Raw genomic sequence first — 18,785 nt, 5'->3', positions numbered from 1 at the left:
AGAAGAAGTATGTGGACAAGAGAATCTGAAATTTATACCATTGAGTTTACATAATTTTTTAAATGAAGAGTTGTCATATTCGCGCCCATTATCACATTGAATATTTTTTTATTTCTTTCTCAAATTGAGTACGAATAAAATTGCAAAATCTGAAAAATGCGGAATAAACCTCTGATTTTATTTTTAGAGGTAAAATCCACAGAAAATTGGTGTAATCATCCAAAAATAACACATAATAACGATGCCCAAGTGAACTCAAAACAGGAGAAGTCTAAATATTAGTATGAATGATATCAAATATATTAATAGAAGAATAAAATGGCAGTTTAACATATTTCCCAAGCTGACAACCATGATAAACTGAAGAATGACGAGTTTTGTTACAAATAATAAGATTTTTATTTCTAAGAGAATCTAAAACTGGAGCTCCTGGATGACCTAACGATCATGCCAAGTAGAAGAGGAAATGGTGGCAAAAGATGTTGGATTTGTGGATGCGGTAGAGGCGACTGTGATAGGATAAAGGTCACCATAGCTATTACACCTCGTAAGATGCATCCCCGTCTGAAGGTCCTTCACTGGAAAATCCAAAAGGATCAAATTCAACAGACACAAAATTATCCATAGTAAACTAGCGGACAAATATAAGATTTTTAATTAATTTAGGAGCATGCAAAACATTGGTGAGAGTAAGCGGAGTGTAACACCCCCAAATCCGGGGTCGGGGATCTGGGTTGTCACGAGTTCCATTTCCCTTAATAACACCCAATCTTAATAAACAATCAACTACTCTGTACTGTGACCCCACAATAAACACACACACCACAAGTTATAGTCTTAGAGATGAATATCCAAAAATAACACGAGTCATTTTATTCCAAAATTATATGCCATTACACCTTAAAAGGGTTTCTGAATAGATTTACATTTCTTTGCCATTATTACAATTGATAAAGATACATAAGTCTGGTACATCAAAAGTTGAAAGCCTAGCCTATTGGTAGTTCCTACCTCAGCTACAGCGACATCAACATAGGTTATGAAAATTATAAACAGAGTTGCAATATCCAATGAATTTAAGAAAGAAAAGAATTTTGGCATAAACCTGATATCTTGCTGATCAGGCAAAGATACCAATAAGTAACCTTTTCTACTAGTAGATGGATGAATCCCCCACCGGTCATCACCCTGGCCACATAAGGACCTTGTGCTGGACCGCCACCCGGCCTCTTACGCGTTGATGGACTGCCACCCAGCCACTTACACTTTGATAGACCGTACCCCGGCCTGTCGCTTATGCCGACTCAATTAGATGGACTTACTTCCCGGACGTTGGGCAAGTAATCAAATTGTTTCCTCAAAACAGCAACCACGTTGCGAATGTAAAATACACCACATAGCCGGATCCCCCAGGTTTTGAGCGAGTATTTAAATCCTCTTTGAAAGGAAGATCTTAAATATAAAAATGAGTTTTGGGGTCCACTCTAACTTTAAAAATCATTTTGAAGACTCGAAAACATTTTTAAGAATGTTTGGAGTACTGCTGATTTATTAAAATAATTCAGTCCCAATATATTTAGAAAATATCTGAATATTATTATTTAAATAATATTCCCATAAAGAATAATCTTTATAAAAATAATTGAAGTAAAAAATTTTAAAACTCATACTTGAAATGGATATTAAATAACCAAAGATATACTTATACGAAAGTATAATCTTTATTTGAATAATCGAAAATAAGTTTGATTATCGAAACATTATTCTTTAATAAAATAAAGAATATTATTAAATAATAAGCGGAGTCATAATACCTCGAATGAATATTATAAATAATATTCATTAAATAAAATAAACGGAGTCATACATCCTCAAATGAATATCCAATTAATAATCATTAAATAGAATAAACAGAGTCATAAGTCCTCGAATGAATATTCAAATAATATTCATTAAATAAAATAAAGTTATCGAATAAACCTTATTCGATCAATAGTTTTGAAAACTATATCCATATATATATATAAATATATATATATATAATATACTCGGGAAAATCGACTCCCGGTTTAGAAATATGTTCACCTTGGGGTCCCCTTTTCTAAGGGTATATGCAAATTACCGCTTATCTCTAGCATAGGTATTATACAACTAATAAGCATTTGAACCAACAGATATATATCAAGATTACGAAACAGACATGCATATATACCATATCACATGCTCCAATATATCGCAAGAAATTGCTAATAATAATCATGCATTTATCACAAGATAATGCATATACACATATACATCACAACAACAGTATAACGGGTAGAAAACTTGCCTGAGTGCTCCCGGATAGACTTAGGCTTAGAGTGGGTCCGATAACCTATGAACAACAACATAAGTTGGAATTAAACCCCGGTCGCTTAAGAAACTAAACTTTAACCATTTAGAGTCCTAACGTTCGCTTTCGCGCTTAACGATTCACATAAGTCGCTCGACTACCCTCGGCTCCACCATTTTTAATAAATTAGCCATTAAGAGTTTTAAGGCGATTCTTTCGTGAGCACCTTACCAACTGCCTAATCCACTTTACATAAATGTTTCATACCCCAAATAGTCATTTAAAGTCCTTAACCAAGGTTTCAAAGTAAGGCGAGGGGTAATGGTTCGGTCGTGAAACGCCGTTACATAAAACGGTCGTTTCTCCTAAACCGTACATCGGATTCAAACGAACCACATATCAAAACGAAGCTCGTAACATGAACTATCTAATCATGGCAATGGTCAAAACCTAAAAGGGAGTTCTCGGGTCCTGATGTTAAGAGCAAAAACGGTCTAAAGTAAATCGGACATTACGACGGCTATGTTTACGCGATTTCCCAAATTTTTACCATTCCAAATCATATCAATCCAACTACCAATCAACAACTCAAGATACACCTCAATGCTACTGATTTCAGTCATAATAAGCTCAAGGATCTCAATCCAATCATATATTATAACATCTCCAAATTCAACTATACTACTTAACAATTAAGCTCGAATCATGCTTATCATTCAAATTACTACTCATCCATCCAAACCATCTCCAAACTTCAACATTCAAACTTATTAATAAAGTGTGTGAAGATTTATACCTTTCTTGGAGGGTGAAAAGTTACTAGGAAGCCTTATGGAGCCTCCTACAAGCTTGATCTTTCCAAAGAAATCAAGAACACAAAGTTAGGCTTTAAAGTTTCTAAAAGTCCGATTGAAAGAACTGTAAAAATGAGGGTCTTACCATGCTTATTTGGACGAGACTTGTGAACAAGAGTTGTAGGCCATCTCAATACCTTTCCAACAAGCTATAGAACACAACATTTGAGTGAGTATTGAAGGAGATATGGCAGTTTGAAGTTGCTGTGTTTATTTTGGCCGAGCGCTTGATGAAGAAAAGGGAAGAGCTTTTGTGTTTTTTGTGATTTGTTTTGATTTGCCTTGGTTGGTTGACTTTTGTTTTGTTTTAATCATTTTTAACCATGAAAAAAAAATTGTGTGGTTATAAATCAACCACACTTCTTTCCCTTATGTCATGCTTTGGTCATCATGTGATGTCACCCTCCACACTTGTCCTCTTCTTGTTGGTTTGATGACATCATCATCCCTAACCTCCTTGATTAACTCTTAATTGTTTGCCTAATGACTGCTGATCTGTTATACGGTTCGCTTAACTTTCGTTTTCGTTTATCGTTTGAGGGATCATACCCGGGATCTTATTACTTAGGTTTATTTAACCTTTCTCAATACATTATATTCCTTTCATGATCCTCTCTTTTAATCCTTGAATTTAAATCTTTTTTATTCTGTTACCTTATACTCAATTTTTTCTGTATCTGGTAGATTTTCGAGAAAAATCAAAGTGTTCGAATTTGGATTCTGATGATCTTTACATACACTTATTTATCATATAGAGTACTAATAATATCCCAGAAGATCAATAAAAGAGCCCCTACATAGTGTGGCATGAAAAATTTTCTTATTCAGCATAATCAGCAAAACACTATTCATAAGGGTTTCAAAAATTCCAAAAATTGGGATTATTACACGGAGGGTGTGGTGGGGATAGGTGGGACTGGCCATAACCAGAAATAGGAATCATATGACCATTACCGACAACAATATTTTTGTTTGTGCTCAAATTAAAATAGGACGAAAGAGTACCTTCGTTGGACGTCATGTGCGAAGTGGCACAAGTGTCCATATACCAGTTATTGTTCGGGGGATTAAGTGTCATGGTGTGTAGAGCAGCATCAATATATGTTGGAGCATAAGGAGAAGATGTTGCGGCATTCATAGCTTGTTGCGTCCTAGATCCTAACACTCCTGGTGCCGTAGAAGATGGACGTATAGGGCCCTGTGGTCTAGTCCATGGTCTGCTAGGATAGGGACATGGCGGTGTTGCCCATGGCTTTTGCGGCCAGGTACAAGGTGAATAAGACCAAGACTGCTGAAAAGGTTGTTGTCGTTGTTGATTTTGCCAAGGCTGTTGAAATGGTTGTTGCCGCTGTTGATTTTGTTATTGATGGTAATTACCCCAACGGTCACCACGACTTTTCCCACGTCCATTATTGCTCCTTCCGCGACCACCACGGCCACGTTGTGTGTTGTTCCTGCCTCTAGTATATGTATTTTGACCATCAGAACGTTGATAAGAAAGTGGGTAGTTATGACGAGGAGAATTAGCAAATGACATAAGAGCAGTTTCAGAGATATTAGTTACTGTGGTCTGTTGAGCTTGTCGAGTTTCTTCAAGGGTGAGCATGGACCTTGCCTTTTAAAAATTAGGAAGAGGATCACTTTGTTGAATAATGGTGGCTATACCACTATAGTTCTCATTGAGACCTGCGACTAAACGAAGAACAAGCCTATCGTTTGACACCGGAGATCCGATATTAGCCAATTGATCTGCAAGCACTTTTAGTTTCTCACAATATGCAGAACAATTTGGAAAATCTTGAAGAAATGTAGAAGAGAATTGATTTCCCAGATAGAGAGCGCGGGAATTTCTATTATCCTGAAAAACATCACGGAGACGATCACATGCTTGCTGAGCGGTAGAGCTAGGTTCAAGAATTGTGTGAAGAAGATCAGTAGATATGGTTCCATATATCCACTGAAGAACAATAGCATCCAGACGATCCCATAAATTTTTATCAGTTTCTGTTTTTGACAAAGCTTCCTTTGCTTTCTCCGTCGCAGATGGTGGTACGATATGATCAAGTACCTGATATGCACGTGCAGTTATTTTAAAAAGTTCGGCCCAAGAAGAATACTGCACGTTTTCCATATCCAAGGTTACTGGAATGAAGTTCTTGATATTAGAGATAGAGAGAGCCGGATGAAAAGGAGATATCTTGGTTGAATCTGCCATTAGAGAAGAAGAGGATTGTATATAAGATTTTGAAGAAAAGGACGGCTGCTGGTACGGTTTGAGAGAAGGAGAAAAAAAATCAGAGAAAATAACCTATGCTCTGATTACCATGTTAAAAGGAATTACAGGTCGTGCCTTCTGTATTGCATTATCATGAATATATACATGAGTTCGGGAGTTATAAGGAAAGTATATATTTACAATATCTCTGGCGATATTTACATAATCATCTTTGATATCAATATATATATGCTAACAGTGCCGCCCTCCTTAAATGACTTTGAATAGCAATTCTATGGTGGTTTGTTCATAAACACTATTGTAGGTAGTTATATTTGATTTATTATTTCATTCAATTTGTATAGAAGTTCAATGCAGCGCTTGTATTTAGGATTTTGTACATTAGTTACTAACTCCAATAAAAATGGTCTCTTTTTATTGGTGAAATTGATATGAATGCAGGAGGCCATTAATATTTATTATTCAACCACCAATAAAAACAGATGATTTCTATGAGAATTAGTAACTATTGTATGCCTTTGGGTACACCATAGAAAATCCCTTCTAAAATAAATTAATGGTTATTGTTATGCCTGTACGTTGAGCATTTTTTCTATGATGAAGTTGATTTGTAACCATTCTCGTTTTTTGAGCCATATATTTAAAGACCGCGGTTAATAGTGCACTTGGTAATGTAGCACTTGAGGAGAAGTACATTTAGTAATTGAGCTCGAGTTCGAACAAGAAAATATGTTGGTTAAACTTATCGAGTCGATCCGAGTTTTATAAGTTGTCGATTCGAACTCGACTCGAGAGTGACTCGAGATCGACTCGACTCGTTAAATTCGACTCGAATTCAACTCGATAAACAATATACATTAAAAAAATCTAAATATATAGATGAGCATGCTCTATTCTAAATCTTAAATGATAGTCTAATGGAGTTTCAGCTCCGAAACTTCAAATATTTTCTTTTAATATAGCATTATTCGGGACAACTACTATATGCTCATGTGAAGAGCCCAAAAAAAAGTTAAAAAATTAATGACCAACTCGAACTCGAGTTCGACTCGACTTGAAAAGTTCGTGAACAACTCGAACTCGACTCGGTTGTTAACGAACTCGAGTTCGAACATTGAAATGTAACCGTTAAATTTTTCGAACTCGACTTGTTAAGAAAAAACTCGAACTCGAACTCGTTAAGAAAAAGCTCGACTCGACTCGGTTCGTTTACATCCCTAGATAAAACTAATTCATCCTAAAAATGTATATGAAACTAATAAGACCCGCAGGTTAAGAACCTAAAAATGTAAAATCTTAATAATACACCTTATTAACAAAAAAAAAATTCTTTGTTTGGAGAGGTCACACTGACGCATGATAATATCTTTACTTCATCAATGTTTTAGTTATTCTCAGGGTTTCCGCTAATTCTACAAAGAGTTTGTAATGATTTCCTGGACCCTAATTTTATTTCAATATAGGTCGGCTATTGGTACAAAAAGAACTATTTTTTGAGCAATATAAGAATAAACAAATACTATCAATTTACCACAGTGCACAAATCACAAATTCCTTCATTACCGTTAACATGACGAGTCAACTCCAAAGTACATTTTAATCTTCTCAGGACCTCGTAACCTCATTCTCAGTTCACCTCATTCTCAGTTCAAAAACAATGGTGCAGTTCCTATTTAAACAACTCATATACAAAATCAAATATTTTTTCGAGTAAATGGGAAGATGTAGTTAAAGTACATTAGACCTTATTGTCCAAGAGGCATCCACTCTAGTTCTAGATCTAATTCTCCAGATTCTACATTCTGAAGCTTCAGTGATATTTCCTGTTTTACCTTCCCATTAATAATGTTTACTGTGCTATCATCTATCAACGCATTGTCGTTTGATTTCAGCCATTTTCCTATCTGCATGTTACCGAACATACCAGCATCTCCGTACGCCGTTGCCGAGTTTATCATTGGTTGAATATCTACCTCGGCTTGCCCCATTATGTCATCAGCCGAAAATGTATCATAATCATAAACTTCCTGCAGGATTAAAGGATAACTTGTCTTTCATAATTTATAACATCAGGTAATACAGATTGATTGCAATTTAAGAGGTGCGGTGAACCAAATTTCACATGACTAGTCGCATAAAAATTAAAACAGAAAAAGATTGCAGGATTTTACTATGAAAGTGAAAGAACATGCATATAATTTGATAGGAAGTTGGGGGAGGCATCATTGTTTCGTGGAGAGCAGGGCCTGCAATATGTTGCCGGACATGATTTTTTGTAAATAACAAATAACAGGGTCTGATGAAGAATGCACAAGGGTTTATTTCCAACAGTCATTGACTCGCAACTGGACTGGTTCCATGCAAAATCATAAGAACGACTGGTTCATCCTTGAGGAGTGTAATGTGTATATAAGTTTAAGAAGAGTTTGATCACTGATTCTAGTAGCACTGGTGACTTTTTCGAAGGAGCCTATACAATATGTTGAACGGCATGATCTTTAGTAAACAACAAATAACAAGTCTGATGAAGAATGCACAAGGGTTTATTTCCAACAGTCATTCACTCGCAAGTGAACAGGTTCCACGCATAATCATAAGAAACAACAGGTTCATCCTTAAGAAGTGTAATGTGTAAGTTTAAGAAAAGTATATTAAATCACTGATTCTAAAAGCACTGGTAACTTTTCTAAATTTTCATATCAATCTCCATTTAGCAGATCAAGACTAAAGTAGATGCAACCGAAGTAACCCAGTCGTCCCTCACTAAAGAACTTTTCTATTTATTACAAGTGACAAAATATAACTTTATTAGGGACAAGAAACGAATATAGGGAATTCACTTAAGTGAGTACAAAACAAAAATGCGCATGATTTTTGTGAGGTTCACCTTTTCAACTTTTAAGTGGAAGTGATCCTATGCTACCACGTTCTTCCTTGCATGTTTCTACGCGGAAGTAGGAATTTTCTGGGAGGGGGTAACCGTTTGTTACCGTACATTTTTCCTTACATTGTCCTACTTCAATTTTCTTCTCCTTTGTTTATCATTGCTACTTGCAGAATAAAAAATACAGTCCGGAGAACAGTGCACGCATTTTATGGCAGCATGCTTAAATTTGCAAGTGGAATCTCGAAGAGGTTAAAGAATATCACGACTCTGTGGACTGTTTTCTATTCCCAATAAAAGACTTGAAAAGTTGCAGGAAAATGTATGTATTCAATAACAGAGAAGGTCAATCCGTAAACAGAGTAGTGAAAATGATGAATGTAGTGTCAAGAAAAAAAATTGCATACCACTTTTAAGGCCCCATAGTTTTGAGGAACCGAAAGCATCAGTTCCTGGTTCCAGACTGGATGCAAGCTACTCTTCACAACGGTGGTTTGTACCTTCTACTCACAGTAAGAGGCCGGTTTAGAACAAATGGATGGTAACAGGTAGCATTATAAAAGCTTCATTAAAAAGACTTAGATTCGTTGTATCTTAGGAAATACATATCCACAAGTTAATATTATTTAATAAAGAGAAATAGTGAAATACACGAGTCGAATTTAACCAGCCTCACAAAAAAAAGTCGTTTTAATAGATATCCATCATCTAGTTGTAGAAGTTTCTAAATCAATGGCACATAAGAAAAAAGGTGATGAATTCTCGTGATGACAATAGGAAAACCTTCAGAGTGCCACAGGACAAAAGAAAGATTTTCAAAAATAGTGTCACAAAATACAGATTATGCAAGATTTGCTGTATTAACTTTTCACTGCAAACTATTAAAAATTATATAAGGTAGTTAAAAAAAATGAATTAGCTGACCTGCTTCCCCAGTTGCAGTACTACATAAGGGTCACTTGACAGAATATCTCGAACAGCTAAGTTGGTGCCTTTAATTACTTTAACCTTTATTATTCCAATAAATTCCACCATGCCTTCCTGCCATCAGTTTTACAATCACTGGATGTGTATAGCTCATTAAACAACAAAAAAATCCCTACTTAAATATTGTGCTAATTAAATCTGAAGTGAATTGTTACATGGACTTACACTCCAATATAGCCACAAAATAAGCAAATAAATGAGAAACTAAAAATTAATATAAAATTGGCAATAATAGTATATGTTCCGGTTACTATCATCGCTTATCTCAACCTTAAAGCCTAAACTATAATAAATTATGAATGACAAAATTTACCAATTTATGGGATGCACTTGAAGAACTTCGAAAACTGCCCATAATATTTGTGGAAAAACTTGTTTGTAGAGATGCCTTGCTAGAATGTGACAAGATCCGCAAGCTAGGTTTGAGGAAGTCTTGACCCTCATACTTGGACCTGCAGTAAAGAGAGAAAAAAAAACTAGATAGCCTTCTTTAAACATTTATTCAAGTGCAACTGTAGCTAAAACAACAAAACAAAGGGATCGCCTCTAAAGTAGAAGATGCAAGTCCTTGGTGTGAAAGAGAATGCGCACACATGGAGGGGAGAGGGGAAGCATGTTGTTAAGGGATTGTTAGGTCCAAATTTTGCTCAACAGGGACTGATCTTTATAATAGACTAGAGCTAGTTAATTTGACTTGTTATCTCACATGAAATGCAAATGTTAAAGGATCGGAAAAAAGGGATGAGATATATAATTAGAATTCAACTGTTTTACAAAAAAATCAATGCTTGCGTAATATTTATTCAGTCGCCTAACCTTATGAAGTTTGCACGTTCCTCTTGACTAGCATTTGGTCCAGGCTTTGAAACTCCTCCCGGGATATAAGCCTCGTAGATTGAATTTGCAGAGGCATTTCCACCAACCTCAACTATGGAATCAATTTCATCATCAGACCATTCATCTAATGTTACAGACAAAACCTGTCCCGTTTGCAAACATTAATTCACCTTAAATTTGTAACTAAAGCCAATTTTTAATGAGGCCACCACTATTTATGGGAAGGAGGAAAGAAACACTCTATATCAGGATACATAAACTTCATCTCTCTTTTTTTTTTATATATAAATATCAAATCCATGCACATACTGGTAAAAAAACAAATACATGAATAAGTAAGCCTAGGCGTTTAATATTATATTAAATTGCTAAATTAAGTTTAATATTAAAATATACATGAAAAATTATAAAATAATAAAGACTCACAGGTTATAAACTTGTATTATTAAACCTAGGTGTTTGTTTAATGACATAGGTGCCTCTCTTTTGGGTGTAGATTGACTATGGTACTGAGTCTGACAAATAATGCACAGGTAGACGCCACATATTTGAGAAACTGTAAACAAAGGTATAAATTTGTGTGCTCCAGTGATCAAATTTAATAAATTTGGACATGCATTTTTTTTGGAAAGATGAATTTGTTAAAAAAAGGTAGAAAGAATGAAGGCAGTCAGATTCTCAGATTTCTGAAGACCCGTTTTCAGAGTAGTTTGATCTACCTTAACCGATAAACATAAGTGAAATCCCGTGTTATAAAGATTGCTCCGTTACATTACACCCCGACATAAATAAACAAAAGAAAATGAGAAGGTGTGCAGGTGCTGGGCATAAGCAAATTCATTCTTACTCACCCTGCAAGAATATCCTATTGGATAATTTAATGGCAACAAAGTCTTTGAAAACAAAGATACCAGGTACCTAATGCATCCAGTAACCTTGCTATAATTGGCAGTAATGCATTTTTGACTAATTTTTAATTACTAAAATGGTGAATGATAATGACAAATAATGATGTAGCTAAGAATCACCTTTGAAATATGAGAACCAAGACTTCTGTGTACACCACAACATTTTAAGCATATGAATACTCCAATATTAGCTGACCTGAAATTTTCAACCAGAAGTTCGATAATTTTAGAGAAAATTAGAAGTGGTATACTTCTAGAAGCTTTTAAATATTCTTAACTGAAAGCACATAGTATATGACTAGCAAAGCTGAGGCTTGTTACAAGATTCCAACGATCATTGCTAATTACTAGCTTAGTAGCTTGCATGCTAGCCTAATATCTTTCAACTCATCCTAGACCACTTGTATCCCTATTCCCTGTTGATCAATGCTAGCTGATAACATTGATGGTTAATAAAGTAACAAAGCACTAGAGAAATGTTGATTTAGGAACCCTATACTAAACCTCGCTTTAAAAAACTGTTGAAATTCTTATTTATCTACATACCAAACCAATCATTGTCATCATTTAATGACCACAAATCATTCAGAACTTCAACATTTGCTTTTGCAAGTTCATAATCACAACTATACATGTACTTTCAAGGTACCCTTGCCAGTGTGTGCACTCGTACTTGATCTTTAAGGAAAAAGCCTAATTTGATTTCTGGTACCCTCTTCCTAAAAGTACACACCAAATATTCGCAGGATCTTTAAGATCTATTGTACTTATGTATATAAAACGGTCAAAGTAACTTAGTCGACTCAGTTAGGCCTTTGAAAAACTAAAAAACCTGCCCCGAATATCATACTCGCATCTGCTTTTATTTTGCCTTTAAGACCTATCAAAGACCATCACGGTGAAAAAATTACTCAAAATTGCCTCACCTATAGTCTCACTAAGCAAAAAAAAAGAATACAGAACTCATTTTTTAAAAAACTTAAACAAAGATTGCAGCATTAAAGGGTAAAATACAGACAATTTGTAATGCATATAGTACGAGTAGGCAGATTTTTCCCTTGATATTGTGTATGCTAAAAAGATAAATCGCATTAGTCAAAAGTGAAACTAGAAGAGTATCAAATGATTGAACTTACGCCCATTTCGGGTCTGGAGCACTACAATCAGCACAAACACGGTTATCTTTCTGCAGCAACAGATCCTTCAATTTTCTTTTACCTGCAGGGTCTGAAAATGCATAGTTCAACTTTACAGCTTTCCCTTTATGTTAAATTCCAAGTTGATGTAACAAAATTTAAGATACTAGTAAAAAGTAAGAACTTTGAAATGAAACAAAACTAGCACATGGCAATACATTGGATAGCAGCGTACAAAACACAATATCATGATTTGTAAATACTTACTAATATCTATAAAATTATGCATTAACATCATTTCATAAATTTCAAAATATTTAGTACATTTTTAAGATGACTTAATAAATAGCCTTTCTACTCTTTAATATAGGGGTAAGGACTATGTACATCTTAACCTCCCCAAACTCTACATTCGAGCTAATACAGGGGTGAATAAAGGTAATGTACACTTAATTCTAACTTCTAACTCATCTTCACAAATTTATAAAGAGTAACGAGATTGGTGTGAATTTTCATATAAAGTTCAAAATACTCTCTACCCCAAAATTCCAAAAAGAACAAGGAACAAAGTTAATAATATTACAAGCTACACGAACTGCATGCTAGTTTCTGCAATAAACGAAAAGAAATTAAACACTAATTTGGCACTAGTCATATTTTCCTCTAAGGTAAAAGAAGAAGCATACTCATTGTGCTGCTCAAAACAAACTAATCATCCAAGAATCCCTTGCCTCTGTGAACTGTCAAAACATGTAAAAAAGAATCACTTTAGATCTAACATTAAAAAAACCAATAAAAACCCATACAACCCTTAAAAAAGAATAGATCATTCAAAGTTACAACCTTTATTCTTAAAGATCAAAAACAACTTAGATTAGTCAAAATCATCACTCCCCTCCTCATCATACTAACAAAAATTATGTAAACTACCAAAGAAAGCAAGCATTATATCTGTGCATTTCACACAACTCAAGGGCTACTCAGAAATCAATCATATTAAACAAGAATATAATTGAAGTATGACATAAATCATCAAATAATAGCATTAACAAAAAGGTCAAATAGAAAAGGAAGAGCAAATGAATGAAATTTGGAAGATAAGTTCACCTGATTATTACAGAAAGTGGAAAATCTGACTTTAAAAACTGGTTTATGTAAGAGAAGTTGATTGACATTCTTGTGTGTGTGTATATACTATGTTGTGCTTGCTTACAAAGTTTGACAACAAAGTTTGACCATGATGACAAGATTAATTATTAAATATTTGTGTCCATAAATTCTAGTATATTACTAAAATAATTTCTGTAAAAACATATTACTATGATTGCATTTTATTTTAAAAATTAAAGATACTCCATATCCTAAAGGTAATCTTTTTTAAAAGAAGAGAGAATAATGTAAATTTTTAATTGATTGGTTGGAGGTTATTCAAAACTTAATTTAAATTTTAGCAAAAAAAATAATTATTTTAAATTCTTTTTAGCAAGTAGCTATTTTTTATATATGGTTTATGGTTAGTTGGTTTCAAATAGGGGTTGCAGAAATTATTAATAAAAAGATTAAAAAAATTGGGATTATTAATTGAACTTTATAAATAAAATTATTATGTCAATAAGAATCTGAAAAGGATTATATTTTTTTAGGAATAAAGGTGTTAATTTAATAATAAAAAGCCATAACCAGTCCAATAAACAAATGATAAATTATAATTTTTTGTCCTCATAATTAAAAGTTATTTTAAAAATAATGTATATACAAATACAAGTATCAATTTCTTACCTACTGCATTCTCATACAAAATTTTATCACTAAATTAAGACTTGTGTTTAAAATCAGGAAATGAAAAACAAATCTCAGAAGAAAAAACAACTTAAAAATAAAAGCCAAGAACCGAGACAAAAGCAAAAAAAGGATTATACTCCAATAGCTTTTTTTTTTTTTTTGAAATTAAAAGTACTTGCTTTTATTCAATAGAATCGATGATCAACACATCACGAATACAATCAGGAGGGGTATCGACCCACTCATGGACGCCTGACATAGAATAAGTAGCCCGTGCCAACTCATGAGCCACTACATTCGCAGACCTCGGGACATAGTCTACTAGCACTTCATCATAGTGCTTAAGTAAATCAATACAATCTAACACAATCAAATGAAAGTAGGTATTTCCTTGAGCGCTTCTACATGCTTCCACAAGCTCTTTCGCATCTGTTTCAAATACACATCTTTTGTATCCCAACTCTTTCACCCACGATAACGCTTCCTTAAGGCCTAGTGCTTCAGCTTCTTTGGGACTATACAAAGCCTGCAATTTGTGATTTCTTGCTCGTATAAATTGGCCATGTTCATCTCTGATTACATTTCCTACTCCAGTACTATCCCATTCCAAAAACAACGCGGCATCAGTGTTTACTTTAACCCACCCGTGTTGTGGTCTACGCCATATCTTCAAACTCCCATCTGTACCTATCCCTTGCCTTTTACCTTCTGCACATTTCTGTTTCCATTCGTGCAGCATGTTCATTACCAGTGCTTGGACCCCAAATTCTGATACATTCACCCTATCCCACACCCACCTGTTCCTCCGATTCCATAAGTTCCAACATACTAGCAAAATCAAGGCAAAATTACCTCGTGAACATTTCTCTGCAAAATGTTGAATTATATCTGTAATATGCCCTTCGTATCCCGCCGTACTAACATCTGTCAACCCCATCTGAGTCCATACTGACCTTGCATACGAGCAATCAAACAGCACATGAGTGGCATCTTCATCCTTAACTAAACACCATGGGCATTTAACGTTAATTTGCACACGTTTCATAACCAAGTCACGCGCAGTTGGTAAGCATCCACGACATACACGCCAATCAAAGTTGAGTACCTTACCTGGTAATTCCAAGGACCAGATTTTCTTCCAAAACGCTGTGTGTGACCATTGATGTATCCCTTGCACTGCTCTATAACAACTTCTCACAGAGAACATTCCTGATTTCTCCCATCTCCAGATCCACGAGTCTTCTCTACTTTGTGCTGGAATCGGTATACTTTTAATCAACTTCGTATCTCGTTCATTGCATATATCATTTAATACCTCCTCATCCCAGCGTATACTACCAGTTTCCATTAAGTTCACCACTCGTATATGTTCCAGCTCCTGAGGCATTTCACTAGTCAAACAACCGTTATTATCACCTGGCAACCATGGTATATGCCACACATTAGTTTGCTCCCCATCTCTTATCCGTCTTCTACTTCCCTGTTTAACCATCTCTTTCGCTGCGTGAATACTTCGCCACATATATGATGGATTAACTCCTAACTTAGCTTGAAAGAAGTCACAGTTTGGGAAGTATTTTGCTTTCATGATACTCGTAACCAACGGATTCTGATTATTAAGCAATCTCCATCATTGTTTTGCTAACATAGCAATGTTAAATTTGTTTAACTCCTTGAAACCCAGGCCTCCCCCCTCTTTAGCAGTACACATCCTCTCCCAAGACAACCACCTAATTCCCTTGCCTGATCCTCCACTCCCCCACCAAAACGAGTTCATCTGCTTCTGAATTTGACTACATATCCCCTGTGGTATTAACAGGAGATTCATCCAAAAATTTGGTATTGTTTGCGCGGCAGTTTTCAAAAGAATCACTTTACCACCCCTTGAAATTGATTTATTACTCCACCCTTCCAACTTAGAACTGATACGCTCCACCAAGAACTTAAACTCTTTATTTTTCCTCCTTCCTATATGCATTGGCAATCCCAAATATTTACCAGGTACAATGACTTCCGCTACCTGTAATGTTTCACAAACCTCCCTTCTTCTCCTACTCATAGTATTAGGACTGAAAACCACATTAGATTTTCCAAAATTTATTGCTTGTCCGGACAGTCTTTCGTACTTCAGTAAGATGTTCTTCATAGTCAATGCCTCTGGTTTTGTAGCTCTGAAGAAAAAATACGAATCATCTGCAAATAATATGTGTGACACTGGAGGTGCCCCTCGAGCAATTGAACACCCATGTAACAAGCCCACATGTTCATGCCTACGAATTATAGAGCTTAAACCTTCTGCACATAGTATATATAGATAAGGGGACATAGGGTCCCCTTGTCGAATACCCCGTTGTGGTTGCACATCGCCAAATATCTCTCCCTCCTGAACAAAACTATACGAAACTGTTGTAACACATTTCATCACCCGGTCTATCCATACACTATTGAAACCGAATTTCTGCATCATAGCTTCCAAAAAATGTCACTCCAATCTATCGTATGCTTTGGACACATCGATCTTGAACCCCACTACTCCATTCTTCCCTTGTCTTTTTCATCGGATATAATGATTTAACTCAAATGCCAAGAGCGCATTGTCAGTAAGCAAACGATTTTCTATAAATGCACTCTGTGAATCTGATATTAACACAGGTAGACACTCCTTTAGTCAATTAGCCAAGACTTTTGAAACAATTCTAATAAGTACATTAAATAGTGAAATCGGTCGTAGATCAGTAACTTTCTGAGGGTTCTTGATCTTTGGAATTAAGCATACCACTGTTTTATTCGCAGCCTGTGGCAACTCCCCTGTATTCATAAAAGTCTGACAGCATCGTATCACGTCCTCTCCTACCACATTCCAATATGTTTGGAAAAAACACGGATCAAACCATCAATACCCGGTGATTTATCCGGGTGCATCGAGAATGCCGTATTCTTCACCTCCTCTCTTGTAACTGGCATAACTAACTATTTATCTTGTTCATCCGAAATTTTCTTTACCACTTCACGTTCAGAGAGTGTTTCAGTCGTTCCTAAGCTTACAAATAATTCAGAAAAATAATCCACAATTACATGTCGAATCCCCTCTTTACTTTCCTGCCAGTTTCCGTTTGAGTCCATCAACTTCGTAAGCTGATTCTGTTTTCTCCTCCCAGTCGCGTACCTGTGAAAAAACTTTGTATTTTGGTCTCCCTCCCGGAGCCAAAACTATTTTGACCGTTGTTTCCAGTACACCTCCTGCTTCTCTAACAATCTCAGATACTGACCTCGAGCTTCATCATACTTTTTTACCCCATACCCATCTCTTGATCTGAATCTCTGCATAACTGTTGTACACTTCTTAATCTGCAATCACATCTCTTGCACTAGCCCCCTCCCCACTCTTCTAACTTCACACTCACATACGCCATTTTTTCCATGATACTCCACTCCTTAGCCTCAGTCCAACTATCCTGCATAATTTTTTAGCATTGGTCTTCCCTAATCCAACAGTTTTCAAACCGAAATCTTTTTGCCCGTGGCACATACACCATTTTATTTAGCTCCAAAAACAAAGGGAGATGATCAGAGGTAGATACCGCTAAAACTCTTATCTCTGCTCGTGGAAACATAGCTTGCCACTCAGTAGTTACTAATCCTCTGTCCAACCTTATTTGCATCCAACTAGAAGTTCTCCTTGATTTTTCCCAAGTAAATTCGCTCCCATTAAACCCTAAATCCATTAATCCACAATCATTCACCGCACTCTTAAATCCCTCCATCAGCCATCGAGGTTGTGGTCTTCCCCCAGAATTTTCATGATCAAACTTAATATCATTAAAATCCCCAAATATGCACCATGGTAACGTAGAGTCCCCTGATAATTTTCTCAATAATTCCCACGACTCTTGTCTTCTCTGTCTTTCCGGGCAACCGTAAAACCCTGTGTACCTCCATCTTCCTACTTGCTCACAAACTACTTCATAATCAATATAATGATTACAACTTCCTTTTATTTCTACTCCTCCCTCGTTTTTCCAAATGAGAGCCAACCCACCTCCATGATTCTGAGCTTCGACTACAAAACACCCTGCATAATGCAGTGCCTTACATATAGCTTCGATTTTATTCCTTTTTACTAATATTTCTGACAGAAAAATAAGACTTGGCCTAAGCTGTTTGACAATTTCCTTAAGAAATCGAACTGCTCGTGGATTGGCCATTCCACGACAGTTCCACGATAAGCAACTCATAATTCCAGGCGGACCTGGACTCCAGGACCCGCCACATACAAGTTTTTTGGATCGGTTACTTCCATTAATTTTCTTCTTTCCTCATAACTTGGCCCATCTGTTTGCATTAAAATTGGCCCAAGTTGCATCTGTGTTAGGCCCATGTCAACTCTTTTCCTTTTTGAATCCAGTACTGTATCAACATTTTCAAAATTTCCGCTTAAATTCAAATTGTTTCTCTCCTTATCTATACCCTCCTGATGTTATGGATTAAAAACTAATATATATAATTGCTGTATTTAGTACTAAGGAACGTGAGCTTCAAGGCTCGGTTTGACTGCTCTTGTGTTTCGTGACTCAATCTGCCTTAATAAGATGCCTGCGTACCTTGCTGATTACCAAGGATCAAGTCAAAAAACGTAGTTCTAATTTGTGGGGTGAGACCCCTTATATAGATGTGGGAGTCCTTGAATTGGACTTGGTGTAGGAGACTTGGTGGTCAAGTCTCTGAATTAGGTTAGACTTAGGAGTCCTAGGGAGTAGGAAGCTGATTCCTTGTCCCATGAGGTTTCTTGGAGGTCAATCTACAAGGATTTATACCCTCACTAGGACTTA

General features: G+C 35.7%; 3 protein-coding genes and 1 long non-coding RNA gene across 5 annotated transcripts; all 4 read right to left on the bottom strand.

Moving 5' to 3' along the window:
- Positions 1 to 278: 278 nt before the first annotated feature.
- On the bottom strand, positions 279 to 3,812 carry LOC141663773 (uncharacterized). The gene is made up of 4 exons (XR_012551635.1): positions 3,272 to 3,812; positions 3,129 to 3,186; positions 2,330 to 2,374; positions 279 to 578 (listed from the first exon to the last, which is right to left on the bottom strand). It is a non-coding gene; the product is annotated as an uncharacterized LOC141663773 (long non-coding RNA).
- Positions 3,813 to 4,804: 992 nt separating this feature from the next.
- LOC141665058 (uncharacterized) lies at positions 4,805 to 5,317 on the bottom strand. Its single transcript, XM_074471041.1, has one exon. The coding sequence runs from the start codon at positions 5,315 to 5,317 to the stop codon at positions 4,805 to 4,807; it is 513 nt and encodes a 170-aa protein (XP_074327142.1).
- A 1,647-nt stretch (positions 5,318 to 6,964) lies between these two features.
- LOC141667901 (ADP-ribosylation factor GTPase-activating protein AGD12-like) lies at positions 6,965 to 13,407 on the bottom strand. 2 transcript variants are annotated; one of them, XM_074474542.1, is made up of 9 exons: positions 13,282 to 13,407; positions 12,861 to 12,914; positions 12,175 to 12,265; positions 11,159 to 11,234; positions 10,110 to 10,273; positions 9,607 to 9,745; positions 9,231 to 9,347; positions 8,714 to 8,809; positions 6,965 to 7,449 (listed from the first exon to the last, which is right to left on the bottom strand). In XM_074474542.1, exons 2-9 carry the CDS (start codon positions 12,862 to 12,864, stop codon positions 7,168 to 7,170), a joined length of 969 nt encoding a protein of 322 aa, XP_074330643.1. In that variant the 5' UTR covers positions 12,865 to 12,914; positions 13,282 to 13,407; the 3' UTR covers positions 6,965 to 7,167. The 2 variants fall into 2 exon arrangements, with proteins under 2 accessions (XP_074330643.1, XP_074330644.1); XM_074474543.1 differs by lacking the exon at positions 13,282 to 13,407 and adding an exon at positions 13,018 to 13,241.
- A 2,179-nt stretch (positions 13,408 to 15,586) lies between these two features.
- On the bottom strand, positions 15,587 to 18,161 carry LOC141665057 (uncharacterized). The gene is made up of 5 exons (XM_074471039.1): positions 17,538 to 18,161; positions 17,361 to 17,411; positions 17,226 to 17,277; positions 16,733 to 16,806; positions 15,587 to 16,414 (listed from the first exon to the last, which is right to left on the bottom strand). Exons 1-5 carry the CDS (start codon positions 18,159 to 18,161, stop codon positions 15,587 to 15,589), a joined length of 1,629 nt encoding a protein of 542 aa, XP_074327140.1.
- Positions 18,162 to 18,785: the final 624 nt, after the last annotated feature.

Source organism: Apium graveolens, chromosome 6 (genome assembly GCF_009905375.1).
Source record: "Apium graveolens cultivar Ventura chromosome 6, ASM990537v1, whole genome shotgun sequence".
Lineage (NCBI taxonomy): Eukaryota > Viridiplantae > Streptophyta > Magnoliopsida > Apiales > Apiaceae > Apium > Apium graveolens.
This window is presented reverse-complemented; position numbering and strand designations above follow the sequence as displayed.